The sequence below is a fragment of the Carassius carassius genome, chromosome 48 (assembly GCF_963082965.1).
Source record: "Carassius carassius chromosome 48, fCarCar2.1, whole genome shotgun sequence".
Classification (NCBI taxonomy): domain Eukaryota; kingdom Metazoa; phylum Chordata; class Actinopteri; order Cypriniformes; family Cyprinidae; genus Carassius; species Carassius carassius.
The window spans coordinates 5,485,522-5,507,605 of NC_081802.1; the positions used below are offsets into that span (position 1 = coordinate 5,485,522).

General features: G+C 34.2%; 2 protein-coding genes across 2 annotated transcripts; both read right to left on the reverse strand.

The window, feature by feature from the left end:
- Nucleotides 1-754: 754 nt before the first annotated feature.
- On the reverse strand, nucleotides 755-2,800 carry LOC132131553 (pro-glucagon-like). The gene is made up of 5 exons (XM_059543612.1): nucleotides 2,672-2,800; nucleotides 2,463-2,586; nucleotides 2,117-2,272; nucleotides 918-1,061; nucleotides 755-794 (listed from the first exon to the last, which is right to left on the reverse strand). The coding sequence occupies exons 2-5, from the start codon at nucleotides 2,549-2,551 to the stop codon at nucleotides 770-772; spliced, it is 414 nt and encodes a 137-aa protein (XP_059399595.1). The 5' UTR covers nucleotides 2,552-2,586; nucleotides 2,672-2,800; the 3' UTR covers nucleotides 755-769.
- Nucleotides 2,801-3,530: 730 nt separating this feature from the next.
- LOC132131207 (dipeptidyl peptidase 4-like) lies at nucleotides 3,531-16,958 on the reverse strand. Its single transcript, XM_059543216.1, has 25 exons — nucleotides 16,861-16,958; nucleotides 16,391-16,483; nucleotides 16,018-16,112; nucleotides 15,443-15,517; nucleotides 15,308-15,360; nucleotides 15,091-15,160; nucleotides 13,833-13,953; nucleotides 13,588-13,742; nucleotides 12,185-12,279; nucleotides 11,969-12,101; nucleotides 11,820-11,858; nucleotides 11,632-11,730; nucleotides 11,220-11,290; nucleotides 11,088-11,141; nucleotides 10,881-11,008; nucleotides 10,722-10,769; nucleotides 10,288-10,386; nucleotides 10,117-10,186; nucleotides 9,830-10,024; nucleotides 7,600-7,654; nucleotides 7,324-7,423; nucleotides 5,582-5,640; nucleotides 5,362-5,434; nucleotides 4,839-4,912; nucleotides 3,531-4,286 (listed from the first exon to the last, which is right to left on the reverse strand). Exons 2-25 carry the CDS (start codon nucleotides 16,404-16,406, stop codon nucleotides 4,194-4,196), a joined length of 2,070 nt encoding a protein of 689 aa, XP_059399199.1. The 5' UTR covers nucleotides 16,407-16,483; nucleotides 16,861-16,958; the 3' UTR covers nucleotides 3,531-4,193.
- Between the last annotated feature and the right edge of the window lie 5,126 nt (nucleotides 16,959-22,084).

Consider the following 22,084-nt stretch of genomic DNA (forward strand, 5'->3'; position numbering starts at 1 on the left):
TCCAGTGTAATATTATTATTATTACAATTATTATTTACTTCAGTAGTAATATTTTTTTCTTAACTTCTTTTTTTTCTTACATCTCCATATATTCTTTCTTTCATCTCAGATATTTTTTTCTATTCAGCTGGAAAACAAAACATATTTTTTGAATATTTGAAAATATTTTTTGCAACAAATTTGTTGTCTTTTTTATATATTATTTCTTATAGATGTTTTTTTTCTAATCAAATGCAAAGATTGTTAATGTAATGTGAAGTGTTAAATATTAAATTTTTTTAAATGCAGGAATCTTGCTCATTTTAGAATTTTTTTTTTTTTTATTATAACCATAAAACACCATGAATAAATAATCTTAGATAAACATGCTGTAAATGTTTCTTATGGCTCTGCACATAAAACAAACCGAAGCTGGAAACACATTTACTGTTACAGACAGCCTTTAGGTGGCGCTACAGATACATCAACAACAGGCTCCGGTGGAATAGGAAAATGTTTATTTTGCAGAGCAAGACACCATTTACAATGGCACTTTGATACAGTGGGGACACACGTCAATTTTCACTTTTTACCTGAGTGTTAATGCATTCACCACAGTTTGTTTTTATCGCAAACATAAAAAATAGTTTAAATCTATAGAAAAATATTCTTGTTATTTTTTTTATAACTTGCATGATGTTCTAAGGGAAAATAAATAACAACCACAGTGCTCAAAGGTTTTTTTTTTTTTTTTTTAGTAAAAAAACAACTGGTTCTGCCCACTGGTTCCTCATTGATTTCCGCCACGTTTGCCACTAGAAAAGACAAAAACCACATAAAACTTTCACAAAATACACCCATATTTTCTTCTTGTACTGTTAAGCATTCATAACATTCATATAGCCTATCTTTAGCATATCTGTGTTGTTAGCCATTACCTTGTCCCTGATGTCTTGGAGTTCATCACCCATTGTAAATACTCTTTGGCAGCGATACTGTCCAAGACCTTGTTGACGTCACTGGTGAAACTGCCGTCTACATGCCTCCTGCCCGCCAAATTAGTGACTCTGTTGTCTGCAACACTGCAAATATGCGATAAACAACGTGTTAGCGTGTGTACATGACACTTATTTAAAGTTTAAACCACTTAATTATGGGTTTAAAAGCAGTTAGCAGGCCTACATCAAGTTTAGCACGGTTTAGCTTTAGCATGTCGCATGTAGGATTTTCTGGGAAAAATCAGTTCGTGAGAAAGTTTGTAGTATTGGTTTTGGGATGTTTGGTTGTAATTAGCATCTTTGCAGTTAGGATTTTGAAGTATTTGTTTGATCAGCACAGAAGCAGGAGATATAAGCAGAGAAAGATTATCAAAAGCACACAGCATGGTTTCAGCGCTATTTATTAGCTTAGCATTTGGCAATGAGGTTGGACAGGGTGCGTAAGAAAAGAGACACTGGCAGAAAAAGAGTTTGATTTAATGTTTGCATTTAAGTTAGTATAGCAAAAGTCTGTTAGTGTTAGGCCTGTAAATAAAATACAATATTATTACACACACATAAATATTTAAAATTCTTCAATATATTCTAATTTTATATATAAAATTAAAATTATTTTTATTTTTTATTTATAAACAATACTACTTATATATACAATTCGTATATATTAGTTATGTAATTATCACATATCATTGTTTTATTTTATATTATAAATAAAATATAATGAAACAAAAACAATTAACATAACATTCCTGCTGTATAGCTTTTGTAGTATTATATAAAATGTAATAAATATAATATTGTATATATTACTTTTAGACATTTAAAAATTTGATATACTTTTTTTTCAAACTATATTGTATTTTTTAATAATACGTTTGTGTATATATAATGATGTAATATGTTACATACTGTTTTAATATTAGAATATTATATAGAAATTAATAAAACACACACACACACACACACACATACATATATAACAAAAGTATATACATAACAAAAAAAAAAGTTTTATGTGCATTCTATAAAAAAGTAATGATGTTGTTTTATTTTTAATTGTAAATGTTGGATCATTTTTACCTTTTTATTTTTTTATTTTTACAATTCTTTTCACGATCTAGTACTGTAATTGTACATACCCGTTTCTCCTTGAGTTCATGAGCCGCTGAACAAAGTCTTGTGCTCTCCTGGTCTCCAGGTATCTGTTGTAGTCATTTGAGAAAGTTCCCTCAGAATGTCTCTTCGCGGTCGTGAATACCTTACCCCTCGCCGGAAGACTTTCTACTGTCTCTGTGCTGCACGACCAGATGATATATGAGTGTTACATAACATAAACCGAACAAAACGAAACCTACATCCCCAAACAAAAAGCCTTCAAACAGCTATAAAGTGAAGATCTCATGTTTAAGCACTTACATATCATTTTAAGCACTTTTATCATAAATTATTGCTCAGAAACATACTATAAAAGGCCATTTCTCCAACCTTGTGCTGTCATCTTGCAGTGGGACACAGATGCTGTTTTGAACATAGATGAACAGAAGAAGACCAGCGAGATATTGGACGCCTTTCATTTTGACAGCTTCTTTCAGTTCTGATCACACACGTCCTGTAAAAACGAGGGAACAAACACTTTTGAAACCAACCGAACATCTACAAAGCTCAGAGTCTCTTAAAGAGCTCTTTCAACTTACCAGTTGATGGAAGAGTTGAGTGTGTTTGGATCTTCTCCTGTCGGTTTCGTGGCTTCTTCTCAATCGTCTGGTTCTTATATAGTCGGTCCAGGTGGGCCGTCCCATCTCGGCAGCACACACACACACGTACGATTGCATTCAGATTCATTAGTTTCAGTCCATTACACAGTCTGGATGAAACCATTAATGTTTGCTTAAAGAGAGATGTGCCAAAGTACCTCCAGATAAGAGCCGTCCTGGAGGTGTGAGACAGCAGGATGAGGATTTCACAAATAAACAGAGAAAAATAATGATCAAAGTGTAGACAAGTGAGGAAATGGATATTCTGTCCATGAGAACATGACAAGTGGACTTTTCATGTCCAGCTCAAGATGTTTTTTTACACTTAAAATCAGTGTGATTTGATTAACACAAATCATTTTAATGCAGAATTAATATGTCAGAGACAACTTTGTATAAACAAAAATGGTGGACAAAGTCTCTTCATGTATAAAAATTCTCAGAATTCCTAGAATTTTATTACTAGCAAATATGTCTATATTTGTTGTTTACACAAGTACAATTTGTTTTGCATTGATAACAAACTTAAAATTTAATTGTATTAAAAATGCTATTAATAACATTTTTATTGTAATAAAATCGGGTTAACAATAAAATCACTAATTTAACTAGAAAAAACTATTTTAATATATTTTATTTTTTTAAAAGACAAAAGAGACTTGGCTTGGAAGAATGAATGAATTTGGAATATATTTCATACTTCTTGAACTTGTTATTTAATACGGGTTATGTGTAAACATGCAAATAAGTCACAAACAATTGAGCACAATTTTGTTACATTTTATTACAGATTGAAAATATCTCTGCTATATTGTACAAGTCATGGCTTATATTTTAAAAGTAATGGCACATACAATAAATATTTTCTTAAAAACTCAGATAAGATTACTTGACACTCAACAAAAAATATTTAAAATGTGAAAATAGTTTTAATGCATTATTATATATTTAATATATTTGAATTTAAGAATTAAAATATTAAATTAACATTAATATATATATATTTTTTTAATTTCAGCTGGCAATGAACTTGATTTGGAAAATACACAATATTGCTCTCCTTAACTTAAAAGTAAATAATAATACTAATAAATAATAATAATTAAATCTGAGAGTAATTAATTCAAATACTCTTTTTTTTTTTTATTTGGAAGCAAAAATGTAATCTCTTTTTTCTTTAGCTAACTCATCAAGCTTGATGTTTTTCCAGTAAGTATTTTTAAGTTCTTTCCTATGTTCTAAAGACTCATGACTCATTTGAAACTGATAAACGTAGCTAAAATGAGTCCGTTATTGCATCACAGTACAGTAGCTAAAGGGTTTCTTGTGGATTCAGTGGCAGCTGATGGGGAATCGCACACGCCTGACGCATTTGACTGCGTGAAGTGGTATGGAAGTAATGTGGATCCCATGCTGTAGGTCCTCGCTGAGCATATTTGGTCCAGTGGAAAGTTTCACAAGTTCAAGCAAAGCAGGTTTTCAGAAAGTGACTCATATGAGTGTAGACGTGCTGATTGGACGATCCACCAAGACCGTGGTCTTCATCAGTGTACCACTGACAGAGAGACAGAACAGATGACCAGTGAAAAACACCACCAAATATTCAACATATATTAATTTTAATACTGTTTGGAGCTGCTTTATGGATTGTTGACATGAACAGTTCACATGTCTTCCAGTGTGACATGCAAAAAACTCTGATTATGCCAATTATACATGTACGTATGTATGTATATATATATAATGAATTTAAAAATAAATGTAAAAAATTAATTATAAAACCTTATTATATGTATGTTTTTACATTTACATTTTTATGTATTTCGCAGACGCTTGTGTCCAAAGCGACTTACAGTGCTTATTTTTGTATATAGGTTATAATTTTTTTTTACCAGTATGTGTTCCCTGGGAATTGAACCCACAACCTTTTGCGCTGCTTTTGTGCTTTTGCACAATTCTATACCATTAATGATATAAATGTAGGCATTCTTTTTGATTACTTTATGTAGAATTTTATATTTGATCAATTAATATGTATAATATAAATTATTATTATATTTGTATAACTATACATGAATAAACAGAATGCAATTCTGCTGATGCTTACCATTGCATCAAAGTCCACTTGTTCATCCACGAGTGCTCTAGAGATCTGAGCTGCTTGTTGGAAGTGAACATTATCTAACAGAACCAATGAAAAACAGAAGAAAAAAAATATATGTGATGAGTTTTCACTTTGACATCACATCACTGTTTACACGTTTATGTAATTAAATTAAATAATACAAATATTAATTTGTATTGATCTAAAGCTCAAAATATCAAGGAAACATTTCTGTGGTTTTTAGAAAATAATTTGAATAATTATAAGCTTAAATGACTTAAAATAAATTTGTATGATATTTAAAGGAACATAAAATGTAAATAATATATGAGCTGAATATCAAAATTCCAGTGAATCAGATTTATGCATTTAATAATTTAATAAAAAAAGAACAATGATAAACTCTTTTTTAAGCTAATTTTGTATTTTCATGTTAATTTAGTTTAATTTCCATTTATTTTAAGTTTTATTTAAGTTTGTTCAGTTGCAGAGACAGGACAAGAGACAGAGACGGGTCATATCTCACCGTCAGCGGTGCCGTGCACCAGGAGGTACTGGACTGATTTAAAGTTCTTGGCTCTTTCCATCACGGTGGAATTCTGCAAGAATAATAACATTCCATAAACCCTGTGTGACACAACACTTGCGTGAGTTATTTTACAACTGACTCATGCTCCTCTGTGACATCATCATGGGAAAACCAATGAATTTATCAAACAATTTGATCATTTCCAAGCACAACTTACATCATAAAAGGCCTGGTTCTCCGCTGGCGTCAGCATGTACCTCTCTGTGTAAATAGAGTCTGGGGGAAATTACAGTACAACGGTCTTATCAAATGATGGGAAAATGAAATGTAAAGCCATACTCAGTGCTAGGTACTGAAGTAATGGCGTACATGTAATCTGGATTACATGATCAGATAAAAAAAATAAGTATTTGTAATTAGAGTACATTACTTTTGAGAATGCTTATAATCAGATAACAGTTACTTTTTTATGGAATACATGATAAAATATTCCCACAATGGAAGTAAATCATTCAAATTTGATTGATTTCATGATATTGCTAACACAATGAAACACGGTTTCTCTCTTTGTTTTATTTGTTGTGTTTTAATCAGTATAGTACACAATCACAAACGAGCTAGGTCAAAAGTAATCTAAAAGTAGGCAAATTACATTACATGATACGTGTAATCCAGATTATGTTAATAACTAAAATTTTCATAATTTAATTAGTAATTAGTAGGGTTGGGAATCGTTAGAAATCTTCCGGTTCTGATTCCGGTTCCATTAAAATCATTAAACAATTATTAAGAAATAGTGGTAAGGAAAAATGCACAATACTCAACTACTCAATGCTCACTCAATACTGTTTAGTACTTAATGTCAACTTAATTGAAAGGTTGGCAATGTCAAAATGCAACATATACAGTATTACAGTGTACAGATCTTCATAAGTAGGGTTGGGTATTTTTAGAAATTTTCTGGTTCGGCTTCTGGTTTCATTTAAATGAACTGTTATTATGGGTTTTTTTTTTACTATTTTACCTTCACTGAATGTAGCGTTTCTGGAAGGTAGTAAGTAATGTTGAGTAATGCTAGTCCATCAATCAGCATGTGTTTCAAAGTTGATGTTTTTTACACTATCAATAACATTTTGCTTTTCAAGCAGGAATAAGCTTGGTCAAATAGTCCCTTGAGGGCTGAGACACTTGTTAATTTCCCTTAATTAATGAAATATAAACGGTTAAATTTATAACCATGTATACACACTCTCCATAAAGTCCCTATTTTACAAATAATAATGCAGTCAGGAGATGGTGTGATGCAATGAGTGGTTTCCACATTTTTAAACATTTAAAATGCATTAAAATAAATATTTTCTATCACTTTGTTTATCACTCTTGAAATGACCTGTACACTAAATAATCTAACCCTCATACTTGCTTAACAATAGCAGTCTATTTATTTAGTGGTCCAAGTTGAAGCCAGTATGTATATTAATGACAATATGGGACAAATATAATGTAATTTTAGTTGACGGCAGTTGCAGCGCGCTGCTGTTAGATGTACAGTCAGACAAAACGATGTGCAGTTATCAAAGGCGCGAGTGCACATACAGTCGTGGGAAACAATGTGTTCGGCAATTAAAGACGCGACAGCGCAACGAGTCGGTGGAATGCGCATCATTGGAATAAATGTGCTCAGTAATTAAAGAGGCAGGGAGGTGTGTCTGTTATTCGGTTGGTGACATCCTTTACGGGAAACGCCGAATACTCAGAACACCGGCGCAAGGCTGCTCACAGCGCTTGGTCACGTGTTGCACCAGAACCGTTTTCGGAACCGAAACTTAGATATTGCTCACGGTTCCAGTTCTTTTCAAAGAACAAAACGAACCGGTTTTTGGTTTCCATCCCTAGTAATAAGTAACAGACCACAATTTTCAAGTAATCTCAGCATTGACGATAATACATAAAACATACCATAATACTCCCATTTAGACACCGGAGCGACGGCCATTCCACATTTAAAAACTCCACTTCCAGCTCCCAGAACCATCGAAGTGACATAGCCACCGTAAGACTGTAGCACAAACACATGGTTACTTATACAATGGCCCAAAAAGTTGTATTGTTGTTTGTAAAAAATGCATGAAAATCAAAGCAGGTGTCATTATTCTTGTCATGAAACAAGAATCATCCCTCAAAATGATGTTTGTTAGATTCATGATATCAGAAACAAAGATTAATTAAACTTACCCAGCCCCAGATGGCAATCCTGTTTTTATCTATGTAACCCATGTCAATAAAGTTTCTAAAAATGAAGAATGAATATATATAATTGTAATTTATAATAAATTAAATGTCAATTATATGCAATATTATGGAGCCCTGCACATGACATGCAAGAAAAAAATAAATAAATTGTGCGCATGATTTACTAATTAATTCCCTCAATGTACTAAAATGTGAACATAATTACTATTGCATTGCCTCGATTTCCTATTTCATTCCCTTGATTTACTATGTCATTTCCTCGATTCACTATTGCATTCCCTCGATTTACTATATCATTTCCTCGATTCACTATTGCATTCCCTCGATTTGCTATTGAATTCCCTCGATTTCCTATTTCATTCCCTCGATTTACTATTGCATTCCCTCGATTTACTATGTCATTTCCTCGATTTACTATTGCATTCCCTCGATTTACTATATCATTTCCTCGATTCACTATTGCATTCCCTCGATTTACTATGTCATTTCCTCGATTTACTATTGCATTCCCTCGATTTACTATATCATTTCCTCGATTTACTATTGCATTCCCTCGATTTACTATGTCATTTCCTCGATTTACTATTGCATTCCCTCGATTTACTATGTCATTTCCTCGATTTACTATTGCATTCCCTTGATTTACTATATCATTTCCTCGATTCACTATTGCATTCCCTCGATTTACTATTGCATTCCCTCGATTTACTATATCATTTCCTCGATTCACTATTTCATTCCCTCGATTTACTATGCCATTTCCTCGATTTACTATTGCATTCCCTCGATTTACTATATCATTTCCTCGATTCACTATTGCATTCCCTCGATTTACTATTGCATTCCCTCGATTTACTATTGCATTCCCTCGATTTACTATGTCATTTCCTCGATTCACTATTGCATTCCCTCGATTTACTATATCATTTCCTCGATTTACTATATCATTTTCTCGATTCACTATTGCATTCCCTCGATTTACTATATCATTCCCTTGATTTACTATATCATTTCCTCGATTCACTATTGCATTCCCTCGATTTACTATTGCATTCCCTCGATTTACTATGTCATTTCCTCGATTCACTATTGCATTCCCTCGATTTACTATATCATTTCCTCGATTTACTATATAATTTCCTCGATTTACTATTGCATTCCCTCGATTTACTATATCATTTCCTCGATTTACTATTGCATTCCCTCGATTTACTATTGCATTCCCTCGATTTACTATTGCATTCCCTCGATTTACTATGTCATTTCCTCGATTCACTATTGCATTCTCTCGATTTACTATTGCATTCCCTCGATTTACTATGTCATTTCCTAGATTTACTGTCATTTCCTCGATTTACTATTTTATTTCCTCGATTCACTATGTCATTTCCTCGATTGACTATGTCATTTCCTCGATTCACTATGTCATTTCTTCGATTCACTATTACATTCCCTCGATTCAATGTCATTTCTTCGATTCACTATTGCATTCCCTCGATTTACTATTTCATTCCCTCGATTTACTATGTAATTTCCTCGATTTACTATGTAATTTCCTCGATTTACTATGTCAATCCCTCGATTTACTATGCATTCCCTCGATTTACTATTGCATTGCCTCGATTTACTATTTCCTTACCTTGATTTACTATGTCTTTTCCTCGATTTACTATTTCATTCCCTCGATTTACTATGCATTGCCTCGATTTCCTATTTCCTTACCTTGATTTACTATGTCTTTTCCTCGATTTACTATTTCATTCCCTCGATTTACTATTGCATTCCCTCGATTTACTATTTCATTCCCATAGTACATTGAGGGAACGAATTAGTAAATTCTGCACATGATTTAGCCAACTATTTTTTCTTGCATGTCATGTGCGGGGGTCCATACAATATCAAATATGATTAAACCAATTATTAAAAATATGAGTGAAATATTGCTAGTAAACTACAATACAATTTTTCAATGTAGAGATGTTGCAAGGTGGTTTCTAGGGTCTTCAAGTTGGTTGCTAGAGCATTGCTAAGTTGCTAGGTGATTGTTAGAGTGTCGCTAGATGGTTTCCAGGGTGTTCTGTGCTGTTGGTAGATTGCTAGATTGTACCTAAAATTGATTACTAAATTGGTTTCTGAAGTATTCTATTCATGTCTGCAGCACAAAAACTTCAATAAGTATTCACTTGAGAGCAGTGTGGATTCATGTTTGTACCTAGTGGCTGTTATCTGATCCTCCACTTCGTAAGTACCAAGTCGTTTGTAGAGGGCATGCATAATTTTGTCTCCTTGGTAACCACTTCCTCTCCCATCAAAGCTGGCCACGATCACATTCTCTGTGCTGGCCAAGTATGTGGACCATCCCACCCTAAAACGGAAATCTGATTTCTGACTGCAGGGGCCCGCATATCTACAGGATATGAAAGAATCAAGGCCGCAGTGGCCATCAAACCCAGATCAGAGTTCAACATCAGATCACCAAAAAAAATTTTGCTAGCTTACACATCAATGAGCAAAGGATATTTTTTGGATTTGTCGAATTTGGGAGGCAGCGTCATCTGGTACCAGAGGTCTGAGAAAAAATAAAAACACCCACAAGATCAGGATTTAAAACAAACATATTTTCTAGGTTATATGATTTGATTCTGTGCTCTCCTGAAGAGTCAGCCTTACCGAACTCTCCGATCTTCAACGTGCCGTGTGTAATTGACGGCATTGCGATATTCTGCAGAGTATTTTCCAAATCTTTGTTGTCTTGAAGAACTCTCACCTCTAAAAACCATTTTGAGAAATTGTACATTTTCACATACATGTAATCCAGTATATATTGTATACTTGTACTGTATAGTATAAAAATATGGCTTTAATATTGAATTTATATTCTCATGATAACTTCCTATGTTTACAGTATATAACTTATATTTTGAAATAGTAAATAAAAATTTGTATTAATGATGAATGAACCATTTTTTATTTTATTTTTGTAGAGGACATGGGAAGTTGTAGGCATGTGATCGAAAAATGTTCAGTATATGGGACTTGAATGGGATGCTTACGACTACTCTGCTAATGCAAGTGATTTTAATGACTTTAATGTTTAGTCATACCAGTTCCATCTTGGCTGTTTCTCAGTGTATGCAGAGGAAGTCCAGGACCTTTAGAAACAAACAAATAAAAGGAGATAGCAACAATTAATTGATTATTATTTTTTTTTCTCTAATTTGTCATATAGAGAAGTGCTATAAAAATGAATATACATGACATACCAGAACAGCTCATAAGGTAGTAGGTTCCTTCAGTGCTAAACAGGGCAGAGTTATATTTGCACCGGTCTGCATTGAGGGTACAGGTCAGACACTCGCGCTCAGAATGGGAAGCGCCATTTATGGTGATTCTACCGGAAAAGCAAATATATCATTTATTAAATTTTCAACTAAGAAAATATCTGATTGATTTCAGCTTGTGACACTCACTTGTAAACATTCCTTTGGCCTGGATTTGCATTGTGCTCGTTACTCACATAATATCTGTGGCAAACATAGGAAAAAAATTGAGGAAAGAATCTTGAACACTCAATGGCACAAGTTTTTAGTAAATTAACTTACACAGCATCATTCGTGACCTTGAGGATGCTAGTGACCTCCCACTTTCCTCTTGTCAGGAACTTCTTTTGGGTCTAGACAACAATATCGAACAATATGGAAAAAAAGCAAACTTATTGAATACATACAATGCTGTGATTCTGCTTGAATTTGAAAATTAAAATAGCTGAATGCAAAAATAAAATAGGTTACTAAAAAAAATGGCTCACTTTGCCACATTTACCTGAAAACATTCATAAAAATACACAAATAAAAAATGCTAAAATCTAACAATTGTAATACAATTTCAAATATTATTAGTGTAAATATTCAATACATATTAATGCAATAATAAAACTTTAAATATTAGTTTAAATATACATTTTATATATACAAAATTGGATTAAATTGTGTAATTTATAACTCGTAAACTCACTCCACTGAAATAATAAAGATGCTTAAAATGCTCTTCGTCACTCGTAATGTAATAAAAACTGTTGCCATCCGGCCGAAAGACAGGTTCATCTGGAGAGAACTATGATAAACCAAACAAACAGACATATTAGCTTGACTCAACATTGCATAAAACCTCAACTGGTAATTTTGTAATCAAATAATTCATACCCGGCCAACCCAACCCGTGCTGCTTGTGAAATCCTGAGTCTATAGAAAACAAAAACAAAACACATACGAGAAAAAAGAATTGTGATTGGATAAAGATTTCGCTTCAGTCAATTCAGTGACTCTACAACAGTCTAAGACGTTAGAGGTACCAGTGAACTTTCAGTCCAAGCATCGCTGTTGAAATCATACGTCTTCAAAGCAACATAGTTTTGTGTTCTTTTCTGCCACTGCACTGCAATTCGCTCATCTGACGCCCATGTAACAGTGCTCAGGTAGTGCTCTCTGTGATAAAACACATGGTTTTAGGTCAAATTACTGTTTCATCTGGTTAAAGAACACATACAAACTCCAAAACTTCTTATTACCCTGCACCAACAACACTGGGAACCAGAACTTCACTGGTCCTGAATGTGTTTGTGTCGAAGACGAACAGTTTGACGGTTGGGTTTGGGGTTCCAGCCTTGGAAACAAGCAAATGGGAGTATCAAAAATAGTATATTTTGAAATATATATTGAAATGTATTAAATTAAAATTAAATTAAATTAATGCATTTAGCAGACGCTTTTATCCAAAGCGACTTACAGTGCATTCAGGCTATCAATTTTTATTGATCAATTTTCAATCGAACCCCCAACCTTGCGTTTAATAGCGCAATGCTCTACCAATTGAGCTACAAGTGATGTAATGCTAAATTTCTCCAAAATTGTGCATCTTGGATGGCCTGAAAGTACATTGTAGCATCTGCTTAGGATCATGTACGATCGTTTGGGCTGGATGTCTTAGATATTCCTTTTAGCCTTTTGGCATTTGCATATAAATTACAGAATCTGGCCCCATAGTCTAAAGTTATATGGGTGTAAAATGGCCAATGTTTACCCCTCATTATCTGGAAGATGCTGAACAGATCGACTCTTTAGTCTTCCCATCTGACTTTAAACATAGTCCAAGATAACTAGACAAGACTTGACAAGGGCCTGGCTGACCAGCAAACTCACATTTTCACAATACACAACACACACATTTAAACTTTAGTTTATTTAGCTTATAATTAATCAGTTACAAATGTATCTGGTATACTGTATGCATATTGTCTGTATGTTTCCCTATTACATTACTTTAGTTACCACTGTTTATTTGGTATTAGTTAAGCTCTAAATACTAGTATTCAGGTGTATAAATGTATCGCTGGTTTAATATCTTTTAAATGTTTCGTTCTTAGTATAAAAATGATCTGCCCTTTATGAATCAAACCATGATGTACTTTATGTGATCATGAAATGCACCATACTATTTGTACCATATTTTGGGTAAAACTGCACTAAGTATTCAGGACAGTCATAAAGCATGCAAATGAGGTGTCTCTGGGACAAAGAAACACTTTCCCGCTGAAACTATACGCCTTGTTATTGATCAATCTAACCAAAATGGGTGTTACAGGGAAACCAGATAAAACCTCTTCCTCACCCAAAAGGGGAGTCTTCTCTTAACTTGCGGTTGCGATTATTTTTCGTGACCAGAGAAATTATTTTACTTAGGGTCAGTAGACGATTAACACTGTCCGTCTTGCAGACAAACAAATAATTTTATTGTACTCTTAATGCGATAATGCTACAAGTAATTCCTGAAGATGAATATGATTAATATTAACCTGTTATGATTAATTATGTTCACTCATCTAATTTGCTACAACATTTTCAGCAAATTTTCTTTTTCTGCTGATCTATTCCTTTAACGTCATGTTTTACTTAAATTTTTCTTTCCTTTTACCTTGGGGTACGGTACTAAGACCGTTTCTGGATATTGGCCCTCTCCGTACCATGTGTATTCAATTTTGTGCACTTCTGAGTCATTAAATTTGGCGTATGCCACAAATCTCCCATTTGGTGACCACCACAGAGCAAAGTTGGTGGAGAACATCTCCTCTACAGAGAAAACAGATACACAAGATCACTAAAAGACCTCTGTTATGAACGGGTAACATCCATCAGCTTAATTAAATATGTATCTCTCACCCTCGTACACCCAGTCAGGAATGCCGTTGAGGATCATGTTGTGGGCTCCATCAGTAGTGACCTGCTTGAATGCAGCAGTGGGAGTCTCCTTCACATAAACATTGTTTTTCCAAACAAATGCCTGCGTGGATTTGGGAACAATATCACGTTTTTGTTGGGTGGGAATATGTGTGCAAAGGTTTTGGAGTTTTGGAAAACAAAGCTGCTTGTTTGTAAGGAACGAAGCCATCATTAATACATTAACTTCAAACCATTTCTTCCAGCTAAAATATGAGTCTATCATATTGCTTTCTCCAATGAAATCAAGTCATCTTGTCTGAATCAGGGGATAAATAAACACAGATCCATACCGTTTAAGTGTTAAAATAGTCTAAAACAGTTCTAAACAAATAAGTCAGTGGATTTTGATGCGGGAGGACAATAGAGGACGGAGAAAGCAATATTATAGATTATGAACTCGTATTTTAGCCAGCATTTTGTCATGCTACAACACTGCTTGCTGGAAAAATTAGCTTGCTACTACTAGAAAAGCTACAACCCTTAACATTTAATATATCTTTTAGAACATACAGCTAATAACACTAGCAACCACCATGTTTAGAAATCACTGTATTTAATTAAATAATTATTTAATTAAACTCATTTAACAAAAAGAAGCTGTGTGCACAAATATCATGCTATAGTCCTACTTATTGAAAACATTTGCTTGTTGTTGGAAAAGCTACACTTTTTTCAAAAATAGCGTGGCTATTGTCACGCTACTGAAGCTGAAAAAAAATGTAGTCAAGTTCATAGCATTTTTAGAACCTTTTATGATAAATAACCAATGAAACTAGAAACCCCATAATATACTGATCAATCCCAATATTTTATTCAATTTTTCGCTACAAAAGGAAGCAGTGTGCACAAACATCTGTCACGCTACAAAAAAGCTACATTGTTTTTGAAAACGTGCTACTGATACAATTTTCCAACAAATGCTATTTGTTGGAAAAAATTATCTTTTACTGGAAAAGCAATGCAATTTTAACTATTGTCAAAAATGTTGTTGAAGCTGCTACTTTTAGTTAGCTACCCTCAAAACTGTTTAAAAGCACACATTCGCTTATGCAGCGAACTAAGCACCTCATAGACATAAACAATAAATTATGACATGGCAAAGTAGTTCAATGAAGACAATACTGATAAGGTTTTATGACATGAACAGTACATGCCATTACAACTTCTCCATGAAGTGGTGAACTGATATTCTACTCACCAGTTTGTGACCAGTTGGCGACCATGCTAAGTATTGGACTTCATGTGGGATATCCGTATTTATAAAATCCCTGAAAAAAAGAGCAAGTCAGTCATCTTAAAAAAATACAAAGTGATCATTAATCGCAGTTAGAGATCCATAGCATGCAGTTTGTTAGCATAAACAGCTAGCTAGCTTTATAGACGGATTGTTTAAGTAAAAACACTAGTAAACAGACCCTTTTTCCAGGTCGTAGATGGAGTACGATGCAGTGTAGGAGTGTCTCCATAGCTGGTGAAGAAAACCAACATTAAACATCTGGATACCAAGACGATAAATGATTAATTATCCATCAAAGCGTTTCATTGACCACCTTAGTGTAGTTGCTCTGGAAACAGACGTATTTTCGATCCGCTGACACCATGTAATCAAAAGCTGCCACACGGGACTGATAACATCAAAGAAAGACAATCGTAAGTTCGAGGAATCAATAAAGAATGTGAATTTACATTTAAGCCATTTAGCAGATGCTTTTTTTTAAATCAGACTTTCAAACAGATTTAAGAACAGAGAAATTCTACCAAATTAAGTCAGTGTTTTATATGTATAAAAACTTATTTGTGTTGCACATGGGAATTTCTGAAGAAACGTGAGAGGTGCTTTCCTATGCAAAACTGTTTGGTTTTTAGTACACTGCTATGTGGTGGCTAGCCTATTCTAGATAGTTGCTAGGCGGTTTCTTACTGAGCCAATAACAAGACGCAACCCCACATCTTTAAATGTAAATTCATAGGACTTTTTCGCTTGTTTATTCGCACATCTCACAAAAATCATAGTAATCACTTATACAATGTGTCGTGGTTCACACACGTGCAGCATAACACATTCAAACCACATTTCAAAACACCATTTCATTTGGAAAAGGGAAGATGTGGCAAACGCTCTTACAAATATAAGTTGGTTCACAATTTCACTTCCATTTCCTGTGGCTGCACTGATCAGATGCAACGAACCTTCTCCTGTCTTGTGAAGATATTCATCATCTGCATGAAAGTAGAGCAGCAAATGATTTAATTGCAAAACATGTCAATATCCAATATACTGTACTTACAAACACTATCACGGTATTACTATGTTTTTTGGACGTGGTATGTAAAAACAGTACCACAGAATATGAATATGCACCAAAAAATACCATGTGGTAGAACCATAAAAAAACATGCACATGGTATATTTCAAAGTTCCATAGTGTTGCTATTTAAATAACATCAGTGTACCACGGTACAGTCAAAGTATACTTTAGGTATTTATTTCATAGTACCTGAGACCCATCGCATGTTGTATGACTTGGTTCTTGCAGTTCCATTGAAGTAATCTTCTAGGGTAAAAGTCCTCTTTGATTCAGTTTTATCCTCTGAGAGAGAGACAGACAGACAGGTAGATGGATAGATATAATTTATTGTAGCATAAACTTGTGTTTTATTGCAAAATGTCCATTAAATAAGCAAAATCATTATCCTATAACAAAGTTCAGGTTGAGAGAAAGATAATGACTCAGATAAGCATCTAAAACTCTGATGTAAGCAATCACCTGTGACAGCCTGCTAAGAGTAGCATTACTTCAGTGAGACTTACACACCCATAAAACACCTATGACTAACTATATGACATTTATAAGTTTAACATGAATCCATAGAGCTATCAATCACAAATAGTTATTTATTTCATTAGGCGTATTAATGAACGTGTCCAAACACGTGCGCGTGGAATTATCCATATACAATCACCTACCGTTGAGAAAAATGGCTGTCGGAACAGCTATTAACACAACGATCACTACGATCCCAAATGCTGCCAGAATCCATTTTCCAATTCCCTGAAATGTGTTAAGAATAACCATCACTTTTAAATCCATTTTTAAATCAATCATATACGTCCAACGTAGCACCTTGTGATAATCTCCAAATGCGCTTTTACGCACAACTTTCTAAAGTTAAAAACGTACTTTTACAAACAGTGCATACACTATTTACACTATTTAGTACTTACTTACCATCTTAGAGAGTCAAATGCCAGAGACTTGGTTCAGAATTCCGTTATTTCCCAGCGCAATTCGGTTTCTCTGTTGCGCGCGGACGCTCCCGAGAGTCGAATAGAGCACGAGTGTTAAATATTACCTCAACTTTGCTTGTTAAGGAAACAATAAAAGGGTGACAGATTAAAGTTCGCATTCCTTTAAAACGCGGTATCTTAGTCAGTGATACAGTATTTTTTTTCTGTAACGCATGCCAAAACTGTAATGAAGCTGAGTGTGGCGTTTTCTTGCACACACACACACACACAAATGTCCTCGAGATTGTCACGACGGCATGTTATGAGGGAAAAGAGTCAGCACATCACCTGTTAAAATCAACACACAAAAAAACTGTCCTCAAAGAATAATCATTTTACATTTGCATTATTAAACCCTTTATATTTGCTTTATTACATGAGCCTTCAGCCTTGAGGATGACTCGTGAGAATCGTGTATATGCATGCATCAGTGATATCCAATTCGCGAACCGTTCTTTTGAACTGATTCGATTTGGTAATAATGACTCGGTCGAAATGATTCGCAAAGCGCTAATAAATACAAAACTCGTGTATGTTGGAAAAATCGCTTTTTAAAAAATGTTTGTAATGACTTCTAGTTCTATTAATATTTGAAATACTAGTCTTTGTTGTTCAGGTGCTGGTCCAGCATGCTCTAAAAAGTGATAAACAGCCATTTTACAACAAAAAGCAGTATGATTCAGGTCTATATGATGCATTACGTTTTTCTAAATTAAAAAACAGTGCTATTTTCTCCATATGAATCGTAGCTTATGGAAAGCCAGCATTCCCTCGCACATCCTGTAACGGCCTGTTTTCTCACAGTTTTACAGCAGGTCGCATATTGCCTCTCAAAGCACAAAATTTATGATGGTCATTGATAAAGCAAATAATAAATAACGTGAGGTGACATAGGCGCACTTCCATGAGTTGTTTTAAAGAAGATGAAGCATGTGTTTGACCCTAGCAGAAAACCAATTCCCTGATTCAAGTTTGTAAGGATTTAACAACACAAATACAACCTAAAAAAAAACTAAATTTTTTTTAAAATAAACCTTCTAACATAATTGAATGAAGTAAGTCTCAAAAGGCTATTCTACCCTTATGAGACAAAAATATATTGCAGTATACTGGAAAATACCATGTAATATATTAGGCATATATTCTTATATATGGGATTTAATATTGATTTTTTCCAATATATTGCAATATATTGAAAGCGGCAATCATTTGTATATTTTGCAATATATTATATAATATATATATATATATATATCATCAATATTTTATTCAATGTATTCAAATATATAATATATTAGAAAATAAAAAGGGAAAATAATATATTACAATTTATCACAATATATTTTAAGAAATATATTGGTAAATATATTTTCCTTTCGTAAGGGTAAACCTCATGTAGGCTATTTAGAAGATTAAATATTGCATGTGTGTCTACTTTAAGTCATTCCTCCCACATTAAGACATTTATTCCCAAATATTATGATTCAGGAACAGGGTGAACACCTCTTTCTGGCGTGAAGCGTCGATTTTCCATTCTTCAGTCTTTTCTGTGTTCTTTGAAAGAGTGTGAGAGCGTGTATTTATTTATTTGGTGTCTTAGCGTATGCTTCCTTTGGGTGTGGTGCTCAATGCTATTTTATAATCTTGGATTTAAGTCGTGCAACTGTGTAGTTGTGGTTTCTCATGAGTCAATGATTGTTTATAGTGGTGCCACTGCATTTAAATCCACTGTTGGATAACTGGAGGGAGCTGCAGGGAAATTCGGTTTCAATATTTTCCAGGCAGTTTTTAGTAGCGAAACAGCTCCTTGGAAATATAAAACTGGATATTAAGATGATTTCATTTTATTAATTCAGAGTGGTTTAAAGTGCACTCAAGGCAATTTATATATACAAAACTGACAACTTGTATAAAGTAGTGACGTTTTTTCTTTTTTCAAAAGGACTCAAGATAATATAACTAAGAAGATAACACATGATAACTACGGGCTTTTTCCAATGTCAAAGGCTGTAAAATACGACAGATTAGATAATTCACAAAAGATTTTTATCATATAGGAGTGAAAGGTCACATCCATGCATTCAAGGCAGGCGTTTACTGTAATTATGGTGCTAATTTTAAGCAAGTCTCAATTTCAGGATGACTTTAGTTTTTTGACCAATCAGAACAAAGTCTACTGATGTCACTGAATGGCTCCTGCAATAAAGGGGCTGAAAAGATGTGATGTCACAGAAAACAGCCGGAAACAGTAAAAGGCCATGTGTGCGGTTTTTAGCCTGTTTACAACCATCTCTGCAAGTAGATCTTAAAATTGTGTGACGCAGTTAATCTGTGGCAGTGCTTTGAGCAAAAGGCAATTATGACATTTTACTAAATATTTCAAATTTGCGACTCAGAAAGGCCTGAAGTAAACTTTAAAGAATGTTGTTTTTCCATATCGGTGGATCTTCAGAAATCATTTAACAGCAGACAACAAGGGTTTAAAAGCCTGTTAAAAGCTCAACAAATATCATAGTGTCTTCTTTATTGACTGTGCTCAGGTGGAACTATCCGTCTCATCTGCCACAAAGCGGACTTCCACTGCAAACAAGTACACAAACACTCACTTAAATTTGATATGGCCTAATGCAGCATGGGCTGCAGCGCATTAAAACATCCTGTTTTGTGTGTTGCTTTTAACAGGTGATGTGCTTTAACGACATTCTAGTGGCATCAGGGACGATGTCATGCCAGTTCATGCCGCTTTTGGCCCAGTAATGACTTGTTTATCAAGAAAAACACATCAATATTCTGTGACACAATAATGAATCATAGCACTTACAAGTTTTAAGTGCACAGTAATACGTCGGAAACATAAAAAGACACCTGCAATTCTTATATAAAAAATTCTTTGAAATGTCTCGGATTAAACACAGAGTCTTTGCTGGGGTTTTTGATTGGTTTGACAGGATGTGGGTTATCAGTTATCAAGCTGGAGACCTGTTTATCCAAGATAAGGGTCATTTTGATGATAAGTATCTGGGGTTTAATGCATCAAAAGCGTCGCTAACATAAATCCGGGGTTTGGCCTTCTACATACTAAAATGACAAAACAAATGACTGTTGAGAGTTCACTTGTTCCCAAACATTGCATAACTCCTAGTGTGTGTTCAATTAGGACCTACTGTACATAAAAATACACAAAAAGAAAGCATACATTGTTTGCATGTTTTTTTAAGCAACAGATGAAATGTAATTTATGCAGAAAACCATTATAATCATTATAATGGTGTTTTCTATATACAATTGAAAAAAAAATCCATTATTATTATTGTTATTATTTATATATGTTATTGTTTCCTTATTTTTAAATAAATATTGGTTATAATAATAACTATAAAGGGTATTCAGCATTAAAATGTATACAGTGCCCTCCATAAGTATTGGAACTGTTAGGACAAAATTGCTCTGCTGTGGAGTCAAGAAATTTGATTAAAAGATTAAAAGATAATTAAAAGATGAATATGCGACAAAACTACAGAGTGTCACATTTTATTATTAGGTCGTTTGACACGTAAATGTTTTACCAAATAAAAAGATAGTTCATCCCACTATTTGATGGTAGTATAAGTATCGGAACAGTTGATTTTAAGGCAGATGTAAAAGATTAAAAGCTAATATTTAGTTGCGGATCCCAAAGCAGTGCGTTTGCAACCCACAGACATCACCAGACTCTTGGTCTTATGCTTTTCTCCAGCCTTTTCCAGCCAATACCAACTGTTGCTTGTTTTGGGGAGTTTCTGTCTTTAGTCTCCTCTTCAGCTGGTGAAATTAATGTTCAATCAGATTTAAATCTGAAGATTGATTTGGGCAATCTAAGACTTTCCATTTCTTTGCCCTGATAAAGTCTTTGACTGAACTGTTAGGGTGTTGGGGTCACTGTCCTGATCCAATATGAATTGTTTTCTAAAGGGTTTGGTGACATTTTCTTGAATATTGGTAGCCAAGATGATTTTATACCCTTCCAAATTCATTCTGCTACCGCCATCATACATTAAGTCATTAATATTAAGAGGCCCTGTTCTAGAGACAGCCATGCATGCCCATGCCATGACACAACCTCCACCAAGCTTTGCAGATGAGGAGGTATGCTTAGGATCATTTGCAGTTCACTTTTGCTTTCCAATCACTTAGATAAAGGTTCATCTTTGTCTCATCGGTCCATCACCTCAGTTTCAAAACTCTAGTGGCTCACCTTTGTGAAGAATCTTGCCTTTCTATTTTTGGTGCTGATCAGCATCTTGCTGTGTAGCTTCTGTAATTCTGTGTCAAATTCTCCTGTGGAGTGTAGACTGACAGAGCATCATCCCAGCTTTCTGGAGGTTGTTGGAGATTTTACAGACATGTACTTTAGGGTTTATTTTCACAGCTTTTATGTTTCGTGTTTTCTTACCCGATCAGTTCATCGTTGGTTGCTAAAGTTGCCGGTAGTTCCCAAACTCTTGATTTCTTCATGCCCTTTGTTTTTCCTATAGTTCTAATTGACTTCCTCTTTTCTTCTAGCATCCAAATTGCTTGCTTTTCTTTCAGTGTCAGCTTCCTCATCTTCATCCAGGTTTGTGTGTGTCATCATCGAATGTAAGACTTACAATGCAGAAGCAATGGATATAACTGATAAAACATATTCCCTGCTTTTAATATCTGAAGAATTAATGCCCTAACCTAACAGGACACAGCTGAACACTTAAAAAGACCCGAGAGGCAACTGTTCCAATACTTCTGCTCACATCAGACGATGTTTAGATGAAAAGTGCGGATCTTCTTAGCTGGTGAAACATCTTTGTGTTGAATCACCCATAATAAAATGTGACATTCTGTAGTTTTGTCTCATATTCATCTTTTAATCCTATTTACAGATTTCTTG